At 42.5% G+C, this 23,669-nt stretch overlaps 1 protein-coding gene and 1 long non-coding RNA gene across 6 annotated transcripts in view; both read right to left on the bottom strand.

Moving 5' to 3' along the window:
• TAMM41 (TAM41 mitochondrial translocator assembly and maintenance homolog) overlaps positions 1–9,873 on the bottom strand; it is a 52,592-nt gene extending 42,719 nt beyond the window's left edge. For 3 of the 5 annotated variants that reach the window (XR_011496315.1, XM_014838386.3, XM_014838388.3), the window contains exons 1-3: positions 9,468–9,873; positions 6,708–6,890; positions 3,449–3,541 (exon numbers count right to left, since the gene is read on the bottom strand). Coding sequence is in view for 3 of the 5 variants with exons in the window: in XM_014838386.3 (XP_014693872.2) it covers positions 3,449–3,541; positions 6,708–6,890; positions 9,468–9,602 (411 nt within the window). In the remaining 2 variants the exon portion in view is untranslated. Of the gene's footprint in view, positions 1–3,448; positions 3,542–3,667; positions 4,764–6,707; positions 6,891–8,393; positions 8,525–9,467 lie in introns of those variants that run through there. The other 2 variants (XM_044754580.2, XM_044754582.2) reach the window with 2 other exon arrangements.
• A 1,512-nt stretch (positions 9,874–11,385) lies between these two features.
• On the bottom strand, positions 11,386–21,874 carry LOC139041342 (uncharacterized). Its single transcript, XR_011496314.1, has 3 exons — positions 21,753–21,874; positions 17,583–17,887; positions 11,386–16,341 (listed from the first exon to the last, which is right to left on the bottom strand). It is a non-coding gene; the product is annotated as an uncharacterized lncRNA (long non-coding RNA).
• Positions 21,875–23,669: the final 1,795 nt, after the last annotated feature.

The raw sequence follows: 23,669 nt of genomic DNA, 5'->3' as shown, positions 1-23,669 counted from the left end.
CTATATTACTAGCAAATAGAAAATATATTGCAATGAATGCATTAAAATCTTAACACAGCGGCAAAACACCATTGTATGCCAACATGGATGCTTTAAAAATTCTAGCCAAATTATCTATATGCTAAAATAATATTAAATACAAAAATCAAACTTATGTTAAATAAATTAGGGAAATGACTATTAATATTACTTTATAGTTCTTTTGACTTAAAAAAGGATTGATCACAAGGTTCTATTAAATACTTAAAATTTCATGGTTCTTTACTTGGAAGATGACTCAGAAACTTAAGTCTGCACTAGAAATAAAAAAGGGTTAACTCCTGAACTATGAGGTAAATTAAAGGTAAAGTATGACAGAAATTTAATTTACATTCAACTTTTTCCAGAAATGTCCATCTTTTTAAGCAAGGTAGTCCTTTATATTTCTTTTTGTTTTTTTTCTTTTTTTGTGGGCAAGATTGGCCCTGAGCTAACATCTGTTTGCCAGTCTTCCTCTTTTGTTTCTTTTTTCCCTGCTTGAGGAAGATGGTCCCTGAGCTAATATCCACGCCAATCTTCCTCTACTTTGTATGTGGGATGCCGCCACAGCATGGCTTGATGAGTGGTGTGTAGGTCCACACCCAGGATATGAACTGCAAACCCTGGGCCACCAAAGTGGAATGATCTTAACCACTACGCCACTGGGCTGGCCCCTCTTTTTTTCTTTTACTAATAAACTTTATTTTTTAGAGCAGTTTAGATCACAGCAAAACTGAATGTAAAGAGAGTTCCCAAATATCTTCTGTATATTCCTTTAAATTGCTAGCGATTGAGAAATTCTATTCTATTTGCAATGTGGAAGATAATTTTAGAGCTCTAGACAATATAATTTAATGTAGCTTCTTTTTTTAAAACACACAAAAACAAAGAATTCACTCATATTATTACAATTCTTTCTTAAGACATTCACCCATTTTTTGGGTCCAAAAGGCTACCGACCCTTTCTTTTCATCAGATTTATTCATTTGATTAATATTTGCTGCCACCTAGAGGTGAAAATAGTTTGTGTAAAGATAGTTATCACTGAGAATTTTCTGGTCAACAGTGATTTCCACTAGAGAGGAAACCAGGGGGCAGGAGTGGGTGGAAGAGTTAATTCATCTCTTTATTATTTTCTATTTCCTTTTTTTTTTTTTTTTACCATACATTATGTTTAACACTTCCAAATGATTTTTTAAGATAGGCTAATTTTCTTGTGCTAGACGGGATCGTCATTGCTGTAACATTTTCTTCTCAACTTAGCTGAGAAACGCAGTGCTGCATGTACGACTACAGCTGCTACTACTTGCCTTGAATTGCTATTTTTATTTTATCAGGATATATGACATTTAGATGAAATCTGAGGTCATTTTCAGAGCTTACATTCTGAGATTTCATGGCGTTTGAGTTTTCTAAAACCAATTTAAAAAAAATTGAAACATTCCAAGTACATAAAGCAGAGTACAGAGAATAACATAACACTTTCACATTCAATATTCATTTTATCTCAAAATAACTGAGCTGGGCTAGGACAGAGAGAAGCGCAAGATCACTTCCTAAGTGTCTATGAAGTGCCAGGCATTTATTTTAGATCTGGGCATTTCTCAAATGCCTTTTGAGGTCAATGTCATCAGCCTCATCCACAGATGAGTCGGGAAGATTGAGCCACTGGTTCAGGGTCACAGCAGGCTTGGTCCAGGACCACACCCTAGATCTGTCTGATTCTAAAATACTTGCGTTCTTGCCAGCATTACCATTCTGCTTCCACTTTTCAACACCTTCATGAAGTAGGCAGAGCAAGTATTGTTGTCCCCATTCTACAGATAAACTGCCTGAGGCTCAGGAAGAAAAGTTGCCCAAGTTCATCTAAACAGCCAGTAAGTGCAGGAACAAATATGACCCAAGGCTTCTAATCCCATGTTCATTACTCTTCCCATCAAGCTACATATTTTATAAGTTAAAAAGAAAAAAACTTGGGGAAAAAAATGAGTATTTACAAATTTTCAATTGCATATATTTGCTTGACTATGAGTTTTACTAGTTATCCAGCCTGAAGACGAGACATTCATCGGTATAGATATGAAATTATTTTAGTAAGCCTATTGTTTACGGACTTTTTAAAAAATGTTTTTACTGAATAAAAAATTACCTATAGGGAAGTGCACAAATGTAATGGATTACAGCTTGATACACTTAAAAATATGTATATACTCGTGTAAAGCCCAGATCAAGTGTTTCTGGATGTTTTAATGAGCTATACTATTAAATTTAAACCCAGGTGCAAGGCAAGAGAATCTCAATGGTCCATACATATCAATAAAGAGATTTTTATGACACAACCCAGCGAGCCCAAGCTGTATAAGTCTCTAATTTACTGCCAGAACTGACAAAAGCAGCAGCAGAGCCACTCTCTTGGGAGACACTTGAGAACAACCATGTTCCCTTTTGTGGGGCTAAGACCCTTTGACAGCACAGAGAAAATTTTTCCTTGCTGTGAGATTAGCACTGTGACTAGTTCACATCGTTCTTAAACTGTGAAAAGACACCTGCTCAGATAACAGACTATGTGTCTGCAGAAAAGAGGAAACATGGGGGCCAGCCCAGTGCGGCAGCAGTTAAGTGCCCATGTTCCGCTTCTCAGTGGCCTGGGGTTTACCAGTTTGGATCCCGGGGGCAGGCATGGCACTGCTTGGCAAGCCATGCTGTGCGTCCCACATATAAAGTAGAGGAAGATGGGCAGGGATGTTAGCTCAGGGCCAATCTTCCTCAAAAAAGAAGAAGAAGAAGAAGAAGAAGAAGAAGAAGAAGAAATGTGGTATTTGTAAATACTTGTCAAAAATTCAAGTCCTCTCCCACTTTTTTCTGTTTTGGTTTGTTTTCTGTTTCTATTAAAGCACAGGGAGAAGCCCCCCAAAATGAAGGGAGAAGTTATGAGAGGATCTCACCATCAGCCTGAGGAGGCTAATAAAGGGGATCAGAATCCAGCCCTCTCGGAGTGACCATCTGGTTCCTTCACTTGTTCAACAGGTACTTACTGAAAGCCTACCAGGCACTGTCCCAGGTGCTGCTGGGACACATCAGAGGACAACAGTGCCCCGTGGCACTTAAATTCTAGAAGAAAAGCTGATCTGGGTCCTGCTGACAGAGGCTCCACAGAGGCACTGGGCACCTCCTCTGCCATCCTCCCCCAGCCTAAATGGACCGACTCTGAGCCCGATCCATTCAGACAACTGAAAATCCATAGAGAGAGGGCAGGACCAGTAACATCTGAATACTGTTTGCCTGTGATTCTGTAGGAGGTAAATGGAGTCTGAAACTCATTTCTATCTCCTGGAGTTCCATCTCACTGCAGTCACAAAGATCAAAGTAAGGCCGGGTTTAGAGAGGACAGACATCCCTAAACGTGGCAGCAAACAAAACACTCACTCACCGGCTTCTGGAGTCGTCCAGCAACGTATAAGTTATTCCAGTCGAGGAGATCTTCAATCAGAACACTGGTGCTAATAACCCCATATTTGATAAGCTAAAAAAGAAATGGGCATGAGAAAGAGGAAATATCACATTACTGCTTAGGGAAACGCAAAATATAAGGAAATAAATTTCTGACTAGAATAGTACTTTGACTTCTGAAGTCACTCAAAATGCCTACCTTGTAAAAACAGACATCTCCACCAAAACCCTTGGCAGAGGATTAGTTTCCAAGACTGATGTGTCCTCTCAGGTATGCGAGGTGAAGTGACCAATGTTCTAACTTAGGCTCTTGTAACGTTAACAGCAGAATGGCTCTGAGAGGCTATCTAGTACTGGTCCTCGACGGATTGGAAATAAAAAACTTGTCCTTCACCACAGACAGTTTGAGAAGCGATGACACAGTCCATGCTTCTCATTTGAGAAATAAGAAACCTGAGGCTCAGAAAGAATAAATGACATGCCCAAGGTCATTAGTAGCAGAGTCAAAATTAGGTCCCTGGATTTCAGTCTGGGCTTCCAATGTTTGTTTCATCACAAAAGACAAGAAATTTTCTTTAATTAAAAGTTTTCACTGACATCCTTTACAAGATGAATTTCTCTTTCGCTACTATTTGAAACACTTTTATAATTACCAAGAACATTCAAAAATAAAACCTCTTTATCAGTGCTAAACACATGGAATTATGGTCAAGCTCATTTCAGTAGTAATTTGTACAAACTTTCCTGAAAGCAGTTGTTGCAGGTCACAAAATCCAATTTGCTTCAACAAACACCTTCAGACTCACTCCTGAACTTCAGTATCCAAACAGCCTTCTCAGGCTGCAAATATCTAAGAAGTAGCTAAAGAATTTCAATTAAAAAGTACAGTCCCTTTGGTATATAATTATGCCCAAACATTTGGTTACTGGAACTTGTAATACGGTTTGAAACTACTAATTAGAGATAGGCTCAGCATAATATTAATTATGGAGAAAGAACAAAGCTACGTGTTTGGCATGACTAAAGCGGATGTGGAAGGCTGTGCTGTTCCAATGCCCTTCTTCACTCCGCTCTGGCCGCAGTATTGCAGAAAGCCCTTCTTGCTGTAGGCATGTAACAACTGGGACATAATGAAAACACCACCAGCCTGGAAGTTGGAGCCTGTCACAAACCAGCTGCGTGACCTTATGAAAGTCACTTCCTCTGTCTAAACCTTGGTTTCCTCATCTGCAGTTGGAATCGGACTGGACTTAACCAGAAAAGTAAATATATGGCCCAAAGGCTATGCAGACATCACCAATCAATCACAGCACTCAATCCTGCCAAGTTCAGATAGGTCTTCAAAATCTTTCTGAAGTCAGTACTCCACCCTCCTGCCCTTCAAAGTGTGGTCCATTGACCTGTAGCCTCCGTATCCCCTGGGAGCTTGTAAAAAAAATGCAGAATCTCAGGCTCCATCCCTGAGAGACTGAATCAGAATCTGCATTTCAACAAGATCCTCAAGTGATCCGTCTGCACATCACAGTTTGACCGCTGTAAGCAATCAGCAGCATGAGCAGAAATGGCACAGCTGGCAGAACCGGTATGTCGTCCCCAGCCCAGCTAATCTCTAGGAGGCGTCTGACTTAGTCCCCCATTGGTCCTCTCAGGCTAGGATTCTGCCTAGTTCTCGAGAGCCCTCTTAGGGATTGGACTCCTTCATCTGAAAGACAGTTTGGCAGGTTCCTGCTGTCAGACAACTCTCTGCTGGCATCTGTGTACTCTACCTGTGCTCCAACAACCCATCATTAAATTCCACCCACCTGCTGGCACCAAGAGCTTCCCACCACTTGGCACCACATGCTCCCAACCACTTGTGATACCCTCTTCACTTCCATCTTCCTCCTGGGAGTGTCTGCCCCTCCGTACAGATAACATTAATCCCCACCCTGATCCTTAATGGGCCTGCCTATTCCTCCCACTGACCAAATCAGTGGTTCTCAAAGTGTGTTTTCCAGACCAGCAGCATCAGCATCATTTAGAAGCTTGTTAGAAATGCAAATCCTCATTGCTAAGAGAGTAAATCTTTTTTTTTCTTTGAGCAGAGAACTGATTTTAAAAGATGTTTCCAGCTTTACTGAGGTATATTTGACAATCAAAAATCATATATATTTAAGGCGTACAACCTGATGAGCTGATATACATGTACATTGTGAGAGTAAATCTGAAAAGTTCTCATCACAAGAAAAAAAAATTTGTGTGTGTGTTACACATGTTACATGGATGTTAACTAAACTTATTGTGATCATCTCTTAATAAATACATATGTCAAATCACTATGTTGTATTCCTAAAACTAATACAATGTTATATGACAATTATTTCTCAATTAAAAAATGCACACCCTTAAACCGCACCCCACACCTACTGAATTAGAAACTCTGGGGGCGGGGTCCAGCAATCTGCACGTCCAACAGGTACTCCAGGGGATTTTTTTTTTTTTTTTTTTTTTTAAAGATTGGCACCTGTCAGGGCCGGCCGAGTGGTTAAGTTTGCACGCTCCACTTCAGCAGCCCAGGGTTTCGCTGGTTCGGATCCTGGGCGCAGACATGGCACCACTCATCAGGCCGTGTTGAGGTGGCGTCCTAAATACCACAAATAGAAGGACCCACAACTAAAAATATGCAACTATGTACTGGGGGCTTTGGGGAGAAAAATGAAACAAAATCTTAAAAAAAAAAAGACTGGCACCTGAGCTAACAACAGTTGCCAATCTTCTTTTTCTTTTCCTCCCTGCTTTTTCTTCCCCAAATCCTCCCAGTACATAGTTGTGTATTTTAGTTGTGGGTCCTTCTAGTTGTGGCATGTGGGACGCCACCTCAGCATGGCCTGATGAGCGGTGCCATGTCTGTGCTCAGGATCCAAACCAGCGAAACCCTGGGCCGCCAAAGCAGAGCGCAAGAACTTAACCACTTGGCCACGGGGCTGGCCCCAACTCCAGGGGATTTTAATGCACACTAAAATTTGAGAACCACATGGCCAAAGGCAAAAAATAAAGACAGACATGCCTGACCACCTTCTCACACTACAATCACAGTCAAGAGAAGATGAGGACTCCAGCTACTGCTCTGTCCCTGGGTTCAAGACAGCCAGCGGGAGTGTGGACATTTCCTGACTGCCAGAACACACATATTTAGCTGGTATTCTAATAACAAAGGTGAACAGTCGCCCAAGTTAAGACAAAGGCTGGAAGTCACCTACCCTCCCATCACATGTGATCAGCGGATTGTAGTAAACTCCAGCACCATAGTTATTCTGGACAGATGTGATAATCTTGGGTCCAAAAACTTTGAGGAAAGAGTAATGGTTCCAATTTTTCTTCAGGTTCTTTGAATGCCATGCAACAGGGTTGTCTACTGTGAACACAAAGTCCAGCATGGCAGCCTGGGAGGTGAAAAAAGAGAATGATTTTAGTTTTGATTCCTAGAAAGGCACCTAGATAGAGTGGAAAGCTCTGCAATTCTGTGCCATTAGGATTAATAGGAGACCTGGGGTTGTCATCAGACATTTAAGCACGTCTCTGGAACCAATCTGAGCTTTGTTTTCATCAACACAAATAACAGCAATGCTGACAACATGTATTGTTGTTCCGGCGCTCATCAACACTTTATATATTACATATACAGTAACTCACATTATCTTCAAAACAATCCTGCCAAGTAGGTACTGTTTCTATCCCAATTTTATAGAAAAGGAAACCAAGGCACAGAGTAAGTTCCTTGCCCAAGGACACATAGCTAGTGAGTAGCAGACAAAAGTAGTCTGGTTCCAAATTCTGGGTGCTGCACCACCACGCTACATGCCTTTCAGCCAAATGTAGCCAAAAGGCTCCACTTGTCTTCCAGATCAAATAACACTCTATGGATAAGGTCTATAAAGTATTCTGTAATGGGAAATAAGTTATTTCAACTCTCACTCATTCACCAACCACTCACTGAGCACCTATAATGAGCTCTGATAGGTCCTGGGATAGAAGTAAGGAGCTCAGGGTCTACTGGGGAGAACAGACAAATTATCACTAAGTTGACTCGACAGAGGAATGCAAAATGTACTAACTTCATTCAGAATGAGGTCAGGAGAACAGGAAAGAGAAATTTTCCTATAAAATTACATTTTCCAAGACTCAGATTTATCAGTCGTGAAGAAGGTGCAAGAGTTAAGCAGGCTTGGGGAAAGTAATAGGAAAAGCCTGAGGAAGGGGAGAGAGCCCTGTTAGAGGAGAACGCTCCTGTGGCTATGAGAGCGGGGCAAGTTCTGGGAGCTGCACTTAGTTTGATTATGGCTGGAATAGAACCCAGGCAGGGAGTGGCGAGAGATGGGACCAGAGAGGGAGGTGGTTGCCATGCCAAGAAATTCTCCTGCAGAAAAGCTCATTGGAGGGAGGGGGACTAAGGGTAGGAAAATCACATAGGGTAAGTGCAAGATTCCAGGTGAGAAATGAAAAGAAGATGTTAACTAAGGCACTGAGGGTAGGGACTGATCTGAGAGACTAGGCGTGGAATCTCCAAGATTTGCTAACTTGTAGGGAATAAGAGTGAGAGAAAGGGAAAGAAGGACCTCCTCCTGGAGGGAATTCCAGATCTGCTCAAAGGAAAATCTTCATGGAAAAATGAAGAGGCAGCCATAGCATCAGGAAGCTAAGGCCTGCTCTGAGTTTCCCACAGTGTGATCCACAAACCACTGGTGATACTAAAGATCTGGGGTGGACATGTTTTAAAAAAATTTGTTAACTATGTTAATCTATGTTAGAAAAAATAACTAGTCGATAATTTCTTATTACCTATAATCTATAATTTCTCATATGCTGTCAATTTAAAGACCAGTATTACTTAAATACTCCTAAATGTGGGAAACACGAAATCCAAGCATCAGTATAGATGGCCTCACCAGGAAGTCAGCAGGTGAACTTTAATCGGAAGACAGGTTATAGCCAGGTATCCAAATCCAGGAGGTCCTATTGCAATCTGCACATTTTCATTTCCTTAGTTTACCACAGATGCCAACAAACTGTTGTCAGGCTGTGTACGAATTCCAGCAAGTAGAAATCCAGTTGAGAACATGGGTTATACACACACAAAGTCTCTCTATTCAGACTCTTGCTCCTTTTACGTTAACTCAACAAAAGCTCTAAAGCCTTTCCAGAGAAAGTCAATAACAGCCTCATTTAAGTGGAAAATATTTGCCTTCCACTCTTCTGCCATGTCTTGAAACTTGTCTCTACTTTGAAAGCAAACTTTTCCCCCTTTATTAAGAGGGGAAAAAAAATGTGGAATCACAAAGAAAACTGTACCCTCACAGCCGTTGTGCTCAGCCAACTTTGAAGCCTTACAACACCTAGTCCTAAACATACTTTTGTTAAATGGCCTGAGCATGAATAAATATACTAGTCACCCACTAACTTTTGCTGTTAGTTAACTTCACTGCACCTGCCCTGGCCCTACAACCAGTCCGTCAGCTTCCTGAAGTCAGGAGGATCATTCTGTTTCCTCCCACAGCTATGCATGTGACTCTCAAGCTTGGCTGCGCATTTAAATGACCTGCAAAGTATTTCAAATTCCTGAAGCCCAGGCCTCATCCCCGACCAATTAAATCAGAATCCCAGTAGGTAGAAATTTTTAGTTTCCCAGAAAACTCCAATGTTCGGCCACGGCTGAGAACACTGAACTACCACCTGGCAAGTATTTTTCCTTCCTTTCTTTTTCTTGCCTCTGCAGCAGCTTTTCCCCCCGCATCACTGCATCTCCTGCTCTAGACCGGAGTGGACTCCTACTTAAACTTCAAAACTCAGCTACCGCTGTCGTTGCACTAGCAACACTTTCGTACGGTGTGTACTTTACTAGTTGATACGTGCAGTGCGCAGAGAGGACAGGCAGCTCTGGGGCTCCGGAGGGATCGAAGGAAACGGGAGCTCGTGAGGACACGCCAATGCCCGGCGTGGGGCTGGCCGCGGGCCGGGCTCACCTTCTGGTTTGAACTGGGCCCCGCCTGGCGGTACACCCCGGAGCCGTAGGCGAAAGCCAGACTCAGCTCCTCGGGGAAGTGAGACAGGATCTTGCGCAAGGCCACCCCCGAGCTCTGCAGCGCCTGCAGCGCCATGCGGCCCGGGCTCACGGACCGGGAGCCTTGGCGGAGCAGAGCCGGGCAGAGGACAGCGGGCCAGAGATGCCGCGGCAGGCGGTTACACGTGGGGAGAGAGAAGTCGGGGACCAGCCCCAACGGGAGAAGGCTGGGGGCGGGAACCGGAGGGACCGGCAAGGACTGGCGTCGGTGGGCTCGGGCACAGGCTCTCGGGGGGGCGGGGAGGGGGCGGGGCTCGTGCCGGCGGAGCAGCCGGCCACCAGGGGCCACGCCCCTCACACGCACACGCGCTTCCAAGGCGCAAGAGAAGGCGCTCGCCGGCGTGGGAGGCGGCAAGGGCCTTGTGGAGACCCCTGGTGGTCGGAGGAGCGCGCTGCAGGCTGGCTGCCTGGAACCTGGCCCTCTGCAACCGTGATTTGGCAAATGGGTGGGGGAGAGTGTCAGCTGACTGCACCGCTTTGGGGCCTTTAGAGGCTTTTTTTGTTCTCGCGTCAACCCACGTTTTAGTAAATGACAATAAAATCTTGCATGTGTACTGAAGATTTTCTAATGAGGTGAAATTCACATAACATTGCACACTTTATGTACAACAGAGTGGCAATTAGTTCATTCACAATGTTGTGCAGCTATCGTCTCTGTCTACCTCCAAAATTGCAAAGATTTGAAGGTTTAGGAAAACACAAATAAAATCAAAATCATTGCCCAATTTCAGCACCCAGAGCTTATCACTGTTAAGATCTGGTTGTGATTTCTTCCCATTAAAGACCTTTTCAAATCCTGTGATGGTCGTGAAAATGTTCCATAAATGGTGAAAGACTGCACAATGTTCTCTGATGTTTGTATTTAATTTTAAGGGTAGGAAAGAGTCTTTGCCCTTTTGTTTGGGGGATTGGTTTCACAAAAGGCATACTAAATGCAGTTTCTGGAGGAAACTCTTTTTTGCATAGCTGGAGAGCTCCTGGACAGAGGCTCTCAGATACTCTTCCCCGATGTACACCGCCTCTGAAAAATAACAGAAATAGTAATATCTAACATTTGGGTAATGTTGATGCATTTCACATGCATTTTTCATTGAGTCCACCCTACTGCCCCATGGGAGGCGGCGATTGCCTCTATTTACAGATGCAGACGCTATGGTTTAGAGAGAAAAAGCAATGTGCTTAGGATTACATCAACCTGTGGCAAAACTATAGCTAAAACCCAGGTGTGGCTCCCGTCCTACAATTCTCCTCTGTCCTTGAAGGGTATTGAGCAGGACCTGTGGGGCTCAAATGTTAGCCAGGATTGGAGCAGGGAAAGAAGAGGGGAGGAGACCACTTGGAAGCTGTAACCATAGTTTCACGTGAACTAAAGACGCCAGGCCTGGGCTGACAGAGGCAGGGATGAGATTAATTCAACTTGAAACATGATTACTATTTGTATCCAAACTCGGCCTGGCGCTGAGGTGAGTGCTCAGGGTTGGAGATGAATAGAACAGGGCTGCTGCCTTGCAGGAGGTCAGGGTCTGTGAAGGAGACAGACAAGTAAAGTAGAAGGTAACAGGCAGTCATGAAGCTCTGTACATAGCGCCACACAGAGCCTCTGGTGGGATGGTGCTAATCAGTTCTGGGTGTGTAGGAAGAGACCAGAGGTGGGTTCTCATCTATGGCATCTGAGTCAGACCTTGAAGGATGAGCAGGAGTTTATCAGGCAGAAGATAGACCGGAGAGATTCTACCAAGGAAGAATTGGTAGGACGCCGTGACAATAATAATAGATGACATTTGTTTATTAATTTACTATTCTCAAGCACTTCTTTTTTTGAAGGATTTTATTTTTCCTTTTTCTCCCCAAAGCCCCCTAGTACATAGTGGTGTATTTTAGTTGTGGGTCCTTCTAGTTGTGGCATGTGGGATGCCGCCTCAGCATGGCCTGATCAGCGGTGCCCTGTCCATGCCCAGGATCCGAACTGCGAAACCCCGGGCCCCTGAAGCAGAGCGCATGAACTTAACCCCTCGGTCCCAGGGCCGCCCCTCCAAGCGCTTTCTATACTTATCCATTTTCATCATTCCAAAGACCCTCTGAAGCAGGTTCTCTAAGATTATCATCATTTTTCATGTGAGGAAACAGAGGCCCTAAAAGGAGAAGCAAGCTTCCCAAAGTTACACAGGAGAGTGGTGAAGTCAGGATTTGAACCCAGGGCCCCCAAACTCCATAGGCCAAGCTCTTTACCACCATGCTTTGGTGACTTCTACAACGGGCAGCTTGTGAGGCAAGAGAAGGGGCTGGGAAATCAGCTGGTTCTTGTCCATGAGCGAAGGTTGAGGAGCAGCAGCAGCAGGCAAAAGGACAATCAAGAGACCAGGACAAGGACAGAGGAGGGAGACGCAGTGTGTCGCAGTGTCTTGATGCGAGCACAGTCATTTTGGTCCATTCTGACTAAACGCATCCTTGCCGAGACTGCCAGAATCTGAAATGCACTCTCTGTGGAATTGCACTGAAACCTTTCACCCAAAGACAGTGAATAAACCTCTACCAGCCGGGTTTCTTTTTCTTTTTCTTTCTTCCCTTGAGGAAATAATTCAACTCTTTGTTTTTTCCCCTCTCTTTGCGAAAGTAATCCATGCTCATAAAAATGTACATTATGAAAATATCTATACCATCCCCCAGAGGGAACCACTGGTAATCTTTGGTACATATTCCTCCAGATATTTTTCTATGACTACATTAACATTGAAAACACTTTTACATTTTTTTTTACCTTTTTTTTTTGAGGAAGATCAGCCCTGAGCTAACGTCTGCCAATCTTCCTCTTTTTTTGCTGAGGAAGACTGGCTCTGAGCTAACATCCGTGCCAATCCTCCTCCACCTTGTATGTGGGACACTTGCTACAGCATGGCTTGCCATGTGGTGCCATGTCCGCACCCAGGATCCGATCTGGTGGGAACTTAACTGCTGCACCACTGGGCTGGCCCCTGAAAACATTTTTAAATTGAATCATGTGATAGATACTATTTTGAAATTTGCTTTTTTTCACTTAACATATCAGAGACACCTTTCCATGTCAGAATATATAGATCTCATTCCATTTATTAGCAGCAAACTTTTCTGAAACGTGGATATGCTGTTTAAATACTGTTTAAATATTTTTATCTTGATAGATATAGATTATTTCCATTTTTCATACCTACAAACACTTGCTACGGTGAACATCCTTGTACACAGACCTTTGTGAACATGTGCAAGTATTGCTATAAAGCAGATTCCTGGAAGTGGAATTGCTGGGTCAAAGTGCCAGCCCATTGCTAAGCGTCCTCCCAGAAGATTGCAGCAATTCACACTGCCACCAATAGTCTTCAGCCTTTGGTATAAATAAAGACGCTGCAATGTTTCTCCATTTTTCTCCCTTACAGGCTTTCACACCTAATTATCAGTAATTTTCGTTTTCACAAACACTTGCCTTCTGATAACACAAAACCAGCAGCTGGAAAGTTCCATCACATTCCTGTGTGCATTTTGCCTTTCCCCAGAAAGAGGCAGACGCAGTGTAGCAGAGAACACATTTGTATTCTTCAGCAGAAATCTCCCTGCCCCCAGCAGCTCATCCGCTCCCTTTTAAATTACCATGGCTTGCTAAGTTAGAAGCTATTAAATAGCCCTAGCGTTCTATATAATCGCTTTAGGGTTCTGTTGGAACTCTCATACCAATGGAATAAAAACCTTAGAGAGCTATTTTAAAATATGGATAAATGCCACTTGATTTGAACGAATGTTGGGCCTCATTTTGATGATTTATCCAGCTGTTGGCTTTGTATTCCTTAACAATGACATTGTCAGGCTAGGTTTCACTAGGAGAATGTTCATCTATTCCACTTTTTAAAAATGGAATCTCTGTGGCCTGCCTGGTGCTGTGGTGGTTAAGTTTTCAGGCTCTGCTTTGGCGGCCTGGGGTTTGCGAGTTTGGATCCTGGGTGCAGACCTAGATATGGCTCATCAAGCCATGCTGTGGCAGTGTCCCACATGAAAAGTGGCACAGATGTTAGCTCAGTGACAATCTTCCTCAGCAAAAAGAGGAAGATTGGCAACAGATGTTAGCTTAGGGCCAATCTTCCTCACACACAAAAAAGGAATCAGTATAACTTTTGTGTCTTGGTTTTTCTTCTGATCAGTGTTTAAGTAAAGAACAGAAAATGTCTGGGGGAAAAAATGCAAGCTCTGTGTTCTTATAACTAACCATATGTTCAATTTATCTGCTGATGGAGGTGAAAGAGGGGATCTTGATCTCTGTCTCATCAGAGGAGGGTCACCTGTTGCATCTCTCCATTCTCAGCTGATTGATGTGTCATAGCTGGCTCAGACTGAGAGGATCTTTAATACATTTTTAGTCTCTGATCAGGGGCTCTGTGTTAACACTTGGGTTTGAATGTGGACCCCAGGAGTTACTAGCTGTGTGACCCTGGGCAGGACAACTGAAGTTCTCTGTGCCTTGTTTTCCTCATTTGTAGAATGACCACAATAATAATAATATCTGCCTTATAGGATTGTTGGGACGGTAAATGAAATAGTACCCAGAAGAGACAGAGAATGGTGCCTGCCACAGAGTAAGTTCTCAATCGCTGTTCCCCATCTTACTGAATTCTTAAGAGACAAGATACAAGAGGAATTAAGAAGCATAATTATACTGAACACCTTTATGGCATTTGGCATTTAACACAAAGCACTTTTCCACACGTGACTTTACTTAATTCTCAAAAAACATCCTGGGAAATGAGTGGTTATTATTCCAGTTTTACAGATTGATAAACTGAAGCACAGAAAAACGAAGTGATTTGCCTGAAGTCACAGGGCCAACTGCAGCCCCTGCCAGTACGGGTTCCAAGTCTAATCCTTTCCTTCTTGTGCCATAAAAATATCACAAATCTGTTTTCTCGAAGGATTCCTTCACTCATTCATTCTCCCACTGAAATTCCTCATCATTTAGTCCCAGCTCAAATATCCCCTCCTTCTGATCAGCAGTAATTGTTCTGTCCTCTGTGCCCACAAAACCCTTTTCTTGCAGCTCTCCAGCCTTTGTCTAAATATCAGGTGTGTCTATCGAGAACAGTGGTGGTAAAAGGCTCGGGGGCTCTCTGAGGTCGGGGACCACATCTCATGCATCTTTCTACCCTTCAGTGCCTACCCTACCACAGTGCCTGAAACAAAGGTTCTGCAATTGAGAACGTCATAGGCTGGTGACAAAAAATAAACATGCATACAAAGCAAAGCAATCACAGCAAAATACAGACAAGATCTGTACCACAGCTGCAGTCAGACAGCTCTTCGGAGTTTCTGCGAAAGCTTCTTGGCCGGGAATCGGGCTGTGAGGTGACATTTGGGCTAGGTCTTGAAAGATGACCAGGTGTTTACCAGACAAGAAAGAGTAGTGAAAACATTCTAGAGAGAAAGGACAGCCTCTACACAGGGCCTTGCAGTGCTCACTGAGAGGACACTGCTTTCCAGTGGAGTTCTGAAAGATCACAGACTTACAGTGCCAAAGAAACGGACGAATAGCCGTGGCATTTCAGGGAGCAGGGCATGGATCTCATCTGAGAGGCAGTATACACTGTGGTCAAGAATGTGAACTCTGGATCCGGACTGCCTAGTTTGAATCCAGGCTCAGCCATTTGTTGTCTGTGTGTGACCTTGGGCAAGTAGCTCTGTGCCTCAGTTTCCACATGTATAAAATGGGGATAATAATAGTGCTTAAGTCAAAGGGTTGTCACGCCAACTAAACTGGTTAACATACATAAAGTGCTTGGAAAAATACCTGACACGTAGTGAGTACCAGGTATGCATTTGCTATGATTATTATTGTTAATCTACTGTCTCTGACATTCAAGCAAGTGAGCAAGTGCCTACTTTATGTCTTTGGAAAACTTGTCCTGAATTTTGGGATAAACTGAGTGGGCAAAGAACCCAGCCGGAGAAGAAAGAATTAATTAGCATATGCCAAGTCTATCTTTAGCCACCAAAGTCCACACTCTGGGTTTGCGGTAGAGCAGCGAGTACCAAAGTGAGTTTAACTGAATTATTACTATTTGGAGTTATATGGGAAAAACAACCTATTGTCAACTAAGTTTGGGAAATCAGATTAAATAAAGGCAAATAGAATTCTTTCTGTGAAATTTCTCAGGGCATTAATATATTAATATGCATTGGGAATCTCCAAGAGAAAAATAGAACATGTGGCGTTTTCCAGTTTTCCAGACTATATGTCCTTCTCTTCTCCCTACCTCTCCCTCTTTCGCTCCCTCCTCCTCTCTCAATAGCTTTTGGGATTATTGTTCTGTGGCATCAATTTGGGAAACATTGGTGCCAAGCATTCCTCTGCTGTCACAGAATCATTTCAGTGTCCCAAACCAATCAAGACTAATTCATGTCGACCTCTTTTGCCTGAAGGCACCGAAGGATTTCACAACCTAAGAGAGAAATTGAGGTGCTTCCTGAAACATGAATTATCATTATAATTTGTGACTGTAAAAACCCAAGAATATCTGTGCTTTCGATTCTGAGCATATCTTTGTTCAGACCCCAAACTGACAAAACTCTAAGAAGAATCTTGTTTAGAATGACACTGTCTAAATCTCCAGAGTCTGAACGTGTGACCCTTTTGCCCGGCATCTTCCTGCTTTGGGCATCATCTGGGCCTCTTCATGGATGAAGGTGATTGAAGAAGAAATCCTACAGCTTCTGCACAAACACCTCTTTGTTGGTACTTCCATGCCTGTAACACCAAAGCCCTATAAAGAAAGTACTTTTATTATGATGTTATTTTTTCTTTTAATTTTATTTTTAAAATTATCATGACTTTTTGTCTTTTTTGTTAATGTACAGTTCTGTGAATTTTAACACGTGTATAGATCCATGTAAATGCCACTACAGTCAGGGTATAGAATACTTCCTTCACCCCCAAAATATCTTTCTGTGTGCTTATTCACCATCTGTCTACCCACTTTGGTAAAATGTCTGTTCAAATCTCTTGCTTATTTTGTTGTTGGGTTGTTTGTTTTCTTGCTGTTCAGTTTTGAGAGTTCTTTATATATTCTGGATATGAGCTGTTTGTCAGATATGTGATTTGTGGACACTTTCTCCTACTCTGTAGCTAATCCTTTCATTCTCTTGATAATGTTTGCCACAGAGCAAAATTTTAATTTTCATTGAGTCCAATTTACCAACGGGGATAAATTTTTCTTTTAAGGATCATGCTTTTGGTGTCATGTTTAAGAATTCTTTGCCTAATCCTAGATCACAAACATTTTTCTCCTATACTTTCTTCTTAAAGCTTTATAATTTTAGGCTTTACAATCAGATCTTTGATTCATTTTGGGTTAATTTATGTATAAATTGTGCAGTTTAAGTCAAGGTTCACTTTCTTACATGTGGACGTATAATTTTACCAGGACCAATTGTTGAAAAGACTGTCACTTCTCCATTGAACTGCCTTTGTACTCTTGTGAAAAATGAGTTGGTTATATTCCATGTGGGTGTATTTCTGGACTCTCTTTTCTGTTCCATTGATCTACATGTCTGTTCTTCCTCCAGTACCACATTGTCTTGATTAATGGAGATTTATAAATTGGGTAGTCTTAAAATTGGGTAGTGTGATTCCTTCAATCTTATTCTTTTTCAAAATTGTTTTACATTCTAGTTCCTTTGCCTTTCCCTATATTCTCGAATCAGCTTGTCTATAATTGCAAAAACCTCATTGGATTTCCCTTTTACTGGAATTATGTTAGATCTATAGATCAGTACGGGAAGAATTGACCTCTTTGCTATGTTGGGTCTTCTGATCCATGAACATGGTATGTCAGTCTCTCTGTTTATTCAGGTTTCTTTTGTAGTTTCTTTCTTTCACACTTTATATATTTTCTAACCCTTAGGCAGAAAGCTGGGGATTTGTTTCTCCTGCCCTGCTGCTCACTTCCAATGAGTACACCCACATCTGGGGTCAAGAAAGAGAAAAATAAACAGGTTCACTCACCCCTTTGGGACCACATCTCTTCTGACAAGAGAGGAGGTTTCCCCCTCTCTCAGAGTTTTAGGCTTCTATGAGTCCTTGTTGCCACTGCTGTCACTGCCACTACCACACAATTGCTTGGGGACTAGTGTATAAAAACTGAGAAAAGAAAAAAAAAAGAAGAAAAAAACTCAGGCAAAATCCCTCACATTCTCTGAGCATCAGGACACCCTTATTCTGCTCCTAGAGCCACAACTGGAGGACTTTTCTCTGCCCACATGGATGTCCACTTCCTGGTTGGGGCTGTGTTGAGTCCAAGTTGGAAGACACTGGAGTAAAAAAAAAAAGTGATAAACTCTCATTTAGTTTAGTAGTACTTTGATTCTAGTCTCCTTTCTTAATTTGACTGCTAGTAGTTACTTTCCGGAGACCTCAAACATCTGCTCCAGGCATCGTGTCTAGGTTTTATCGTTGCATTCAGTGGGTGACAGAGGGTAGAGTATGCTTACTCATCTTACCCAGAGCAAAAGCTTCTCTGATATTATTAAGACGGTGAAACATAAGCCCTGAGAGATTAAGGAAGCATCTTTAAAGTTACACAGAAAGTGTTGAAGCCAGGATTTGAAACCACATCTGTATTATTTCAATCTATAAAAACAGTCTGCATGTTACATTTTTTAAAATCCAGGTTTATTGAGATATAGTTCAATTACAGTAAAAGTCACCTTTTCTTTTAGCATACTGTTCAATGAATTTTGACAAATGTTTAGTTGTGTAACACCACTACAATCAATATATAGGATATTTCCGTCACTCCAAAAATTTCCACCATGCTCCTTTCTAGTTAATCTCCTACCTGTATCCCCAGCTCTTGGCAACCACTGATATGATTTCTGTCTCTACAATTTTTCCTTTTTAAGAATGCAGTATAATGCTAGGAATCATATAGAATTTAGGCTTTTGTCTCTGGCTTCTTTCATTTGGGATTAATGCTTTTGAGATTAATCCATATTGCATGTGTGAGTATTTTATTCCTTTTCATTGCTGAGCAGTATTCTGTTGTATGGCTATACCACAGTTTGTTTATCCATTCACCTGCTGATGGAATTTGGATTGGATTGTTTCCAGTTTTGGAAAATTATGAATAAAGTCTACATTCTTGATCACTAAACTGTGTCCTAGAAAAATGACATAATTAGATTTAAAAGGAACTTTCAAGATGGCCTGGCTTAATTGACTCCAGTGATCTTAATGACAGTTTCCATTTATTTACTAGGTGTGGACCCTGTGCTAGGGATTTTACATACATTATCTTATTTAATGTAATTTTCCCAATGTTTCTGTGTTTACAATGTTTAGATGACTTCCCAACATTCTTACAACTAAGGACTCATTTTTACCAGTTTCTTGTGATGTATTCATTCAACAAATGTTTCGTGTATTTGTGTATGCCAAGCACTGGCTGGACTCTGGGGCTATAGCAGGGGAAAGGAGAGACATGGCCTCTACATTCTTAAAGTTTACAATCTCCTGTAGCTCATACTCACTGGACTCTACCTTTTGAAATAACTTCTATCACACAACCTGCATTTGTTAAGTGTAACCCCATTCATTCACCTGTAGAGCCCCCGGAGTACAAGTAAGGTCCCAGGACTGGCAAACAAAGTATCTCTGTTCCCATCGTTATGCTTTGAGAGGTATATCCATTTGGCTACTTTCTGCTACACATAACAGGTCTGAATTCAAAGTAGCTTAAAATAAATTCAGAGGTAAAGTAGACTTCAGGTGTTAGAACAGGGCTATGACTCCATTTTTCTACTCTTCTCTATGTTCTAGCCTCCTCTAGCTTGGCTTCTTGGTCTCAAGATGGTTGCCAGCGTCAGCTGAAGCAGCTTGCTTCCTCACTCCAAGTCCAATAGGATACTCTCCAGCCTCCTTATTCCCTTCAGCCTGATTGGGTCACATGTCCTCCCCTGGACCAATAACAGTTGACAAGAGAATGATGTGCACTGATTGGCTTGAGCCTGGGTACCTAAACCAATCTCAGGCAATGCAGACTGTCTCAGTCTAATAGATGGTTTCTAGAGCCAATGGTGGTATCAGCTTCCACACTCCTGGGGGAGGATTAAATCCCTTGGACAGACACAAGATCTGCTACTAAGGATCTGGCAATTAGACTTCTGAGTATATTCCCAAAGGAAATGAAAACAGGATATCAAAGAGATATATGCAGTCCCATGTTTTTGCAGCATCATTCACAACAGCCAAGTTATGGAAGCAACCTAAGTGCCTGTCAATGGATGAATGAATGAAGAGGATGTGGTGTATATACATATACATATATATACACACACATATATACAATGGAATATTATTCAGCCATGAGAAAGAAGAAAATCCCGCCAGTTGTGACAACATGAATGAACCTTGAGGACATTATGCTAAGTGAGATAAATCAGACAAAGAAAGACAAATACTATACGATATCACTTATATGTGGAATCTGAAAAAGCCAAACTCATGAAAACATAGAGTAAGGGGCCGGCTCGTGGCCGAGCGGTTAAGTTCGCGCTCTCTGCTGTGGCGGCCCAGGGTTCGGATCCTGGGCGAGAACATGGCACCACTCGTCAGGCCACGTTGAGGCGGCGTCCCACATCCCACAACTAGAAGGACATGCAACTAAGATATACAACTGTGTACGGCGGGGTAGGGGGGAGGAAGAGGGTGGGGGTTGGGGAGATAAAGCAGAGAAAAAAAAAAGAAGATTGGCAACAGTTGTTAGCCCAGGTGCCAATCTTTAAAAAAAAAACAGGAAAATGGTGGTCGCCCAGGGCTGGTGATTGGGGAAATAGGAGAAATGTTTAAGGGTGCAAACTTGCAACTAGTAGCAAATGAGTCCTAGAGATCCAGTGCACAGTCTAGTGAATATAGACAACAATATTGTATTGTAATCATCAAACTTGCTAAGAGACTAGATCTTAATCATTGCAACTACAAAAAAGAAATGAGGGGGCTGGCCCCATGGAGGAGTGATTAAGTTCGCACACTCCTTCGGGGCCCAGGGTTTCGTCAGTTCAGATCCTGGGCGCAGACATAGCACTGCTCCTCAGCCCATGCCGAGGCAGCGTCCCACACAGCTCAACTAGAAGGATCTACAACTAGAATATACAACTATGTACTGAGGGGCTTTGGAGAGAGGAAGAAGAAAAAAAGAGAGAAGATTGGCAACAGATGTTAGCTCAGGTGCCAATCTTTAAAAAAAAAAGAAAAAAGGAAATGACAATCATGTGACATGATGGAAGTGCTATCACTATAATGAAATCACATTACAATATATAAATGTATCAAATCAACATGTACACCTTAAATTACACATTGTTATATGTCAAATATATTTCAATTAAAAAAATAAATGTATACCAAAACCAATCTGCTAGTGAGGAGGGAGAGACAGTGGGAATCAATGATGGATTGGTGGCAGATAATGTTGTGTGTTTACTACACTATCTCTTTCTTTCTGGACACCCTGGAATATTGCCGTTTCCGGTTGGGTTGAGGGCCTGTGATTGAGATCTAGCCAATGTGAGGCAGAAGAAGTGATATAAACCTCTTCCAGGCACTGCCTTAAAACCATCTCATGTACTTTCCTGGTACTCTCTTTCTTTCTCTTCCACAGGGAAGTTGGCATGGGAACAATATGGGGGAGGACTATCCAAATTTCCTTGGACTGAGATATGAGCAAGAAATAAACTTTTGTGGTGTTAAGGTCCTGCAATTTGGGGGTTTATTTTTTACTGTAGCCTGGCATAGCCTGTGCTGATCAGTACAGTAGGGCAGTGGTTTTCAAAGTGTGGTCCTCAAACCAGCAGCTTCAGCATTGCCCGGGATCTGGTTAGATGCAAATTCTCTTGTCCCCCCCCGCCCCCGGCTTATTGAAACAAAATGGCTAGGAGGCAGGACCTAGCACTCTGGGCTTTAAGATGCCCTCCAGATCATTCTGATGCAAGCTACAGTTTGAGAATCACCAATTTACGGAATCAAGAGTTCAAGAACGGCTCTCTGGTCTTCTCAGCTGCCATGTAGCCAGTGCCGTGTTCCTCCTTTCCTCTCCCAGCTGCTGAGCCTGACTCCAGTTGTCACAGAACCTGAAGGCACTACTGTTTCAACTGGGGTGTTTTTGCCCACCGTGAGTACCTGTGTCCATTCAAGCGTGACATCCTTTCTTCCTTCTCCAGCTGTAGGTGGTGTGGCCCCCCTCAAACTGCTGTGCCGTTTGCTGGCTCCGAAGTACTTCTCCAGTTAGCCTCCATGGTAACAGTCCCCTCCCCTGCACCAGTAGCAGCTGTTACATAAGCAGCCTGAACCCATTCCTCCCTCCACTGTGAAAATAACTAATAACCTTTGAGTCCACCCTGCAGTCCTATAACCCCAGTCTACAGGAGAGAAGCGTGATGTTTTTATTGCTCTGGGAAGGCGTTTGGAAGGAAAAAGAATAATTTTATTAGGTTTTATTTGGAAATATTGAAAGTAATCAGAGGATATTTTTTATTACATTTGGAGTCCACAGGGATCCCGAGACTCCAAGCTGGGAGTAGGACTGATCTGGTCCTACCTACCTCGTTTCTAAGACAAAGTCACAAGGTCCAGGGAGGTACATGGGCCTCCCCAGTGCCTCCAGATTGAGTGTCAGTGGCTTTAATAGTGTTGTGACCTTTAATGATCAACGTGCTATTTTTTAAACAAAATGGTAAGTTCAGGCAACTATAAACATTCTTTTTTTTATTATTGTGGTAAAATATGCATAACATAAAATTTACCACTTTAACCATTTTTAAGTGCACAGTTCAGTGGTATTAGGTACATTCATACTGTTGTGCAACCATCACCATCATTCGTCTCCAGAACTTTTCCATCTTCCCAAACTGAAACTCTGTACCCATTAAACACTAACTTATACTTCTCTCCCCCAGCCCCTGGGAACCACCATTCTATTTTCTATGAACTTTACTACTAGGTACCTCATATAAGTGGAATCATACAGTATTTGTCCTTTGGTGACTGGCTTATTTCACTTAGCATAATGTCCTCAAGGTTCATCCATGTTGTAGCATGTGTCAAAATTTCCTTCCCTTTTTTGGGGGTTTGTGTGTGTGTGTGAGGAAGATTGGCCCTGAGCTAACATCTGTGCCAATCTTCCTTTATTTTATGTGGGACACCGCCACAGTATGGCTTGACAAGTGGTGCTAGGTCTGTGCCCAGAATCCGAACCTGCAAACACGGGGCCACCAAAATGGAGAGTGCGAACTTAACCACTACGGCACTGGGCTGGCCCCAAGAATTTCTTTCCTTTTTAAGGCCAGATAACATTCCACCCTATGTATATAGCACACTTTATTTATTCCTTCATCTGTTGATGGACACTTGGGTTGCTTCCCTCCATCATTTTGGCTTTTGTGAATAATGAGGCTACGAACGTGGGTGTACAAGTATCTGTTTGAGTTCCTACTTTCAGTTCTTTTGGGTACATACTCAGAAGTGGAGTAGCTGGATCATATGGTAATTCAATGTTTAAATTTTTGAGAAATTGCCATAATTATTATCTGTCTTGTTTTGTTTTTTTTTCAGGGAAAGATTCATCCTGAGCTAACATCTGTTGCCAATCTTTCCTTTTTTTTTCTTCCCCAAAGCCCCAGTGCATGGTTGTGTATCCTAGCTGTAAGTTATTCTAGTTCTCCTATGTGAGCCACAGCCACAGCATGGCAACCGACAGACAGGTGGTGTGGTTCCATGACCGGGAAGCAAACCTGGGCTGCTGAAGCAGTGAGCACCAAACTTTAACCAGTAGGCCATCAGGGCTGGCTCTTCTCTGCATTTCTGATTAAAGCCCTCCTAGTGACTGTGAAGTGGTGTCTTGTTGTGGTTTTGATTTGCATTTCCCTGATGGGAAAGGGTTTTAAATTCTATCCGAGATTTTCTTCTAAGAGTTTTACAGTTTTAGCTCTTACATTTAGATCTTTGATCCACTTTGAGTTAACTTTTGTGTATGATGAAGGTGGGTTCCAATTTCATTCTTTTGCACGTGGATATCCAGTTGTCCCAGCACCATTTGTT

The sequence above is a fragment of the Equus asinus genome, chromosome 21 (assembly GCF_041296235.1).
Source record: "Equus asinus isolate D_3611 breed Donkey chromosome 21, EquAss-T2T_v2, whole genome shotgun sequence".
NCBI classification, from domain to species: domain Eukaryota; kingdom Metazoa; phylum Chordata; class Mammalia; order Perissodactyla; family Equidae; genus Equus; species Equus asinus.
Note: the sequence above shows the minus strand (reverse complement) of the source record. Positions and strands in the feature narration are given on the sequence as shown.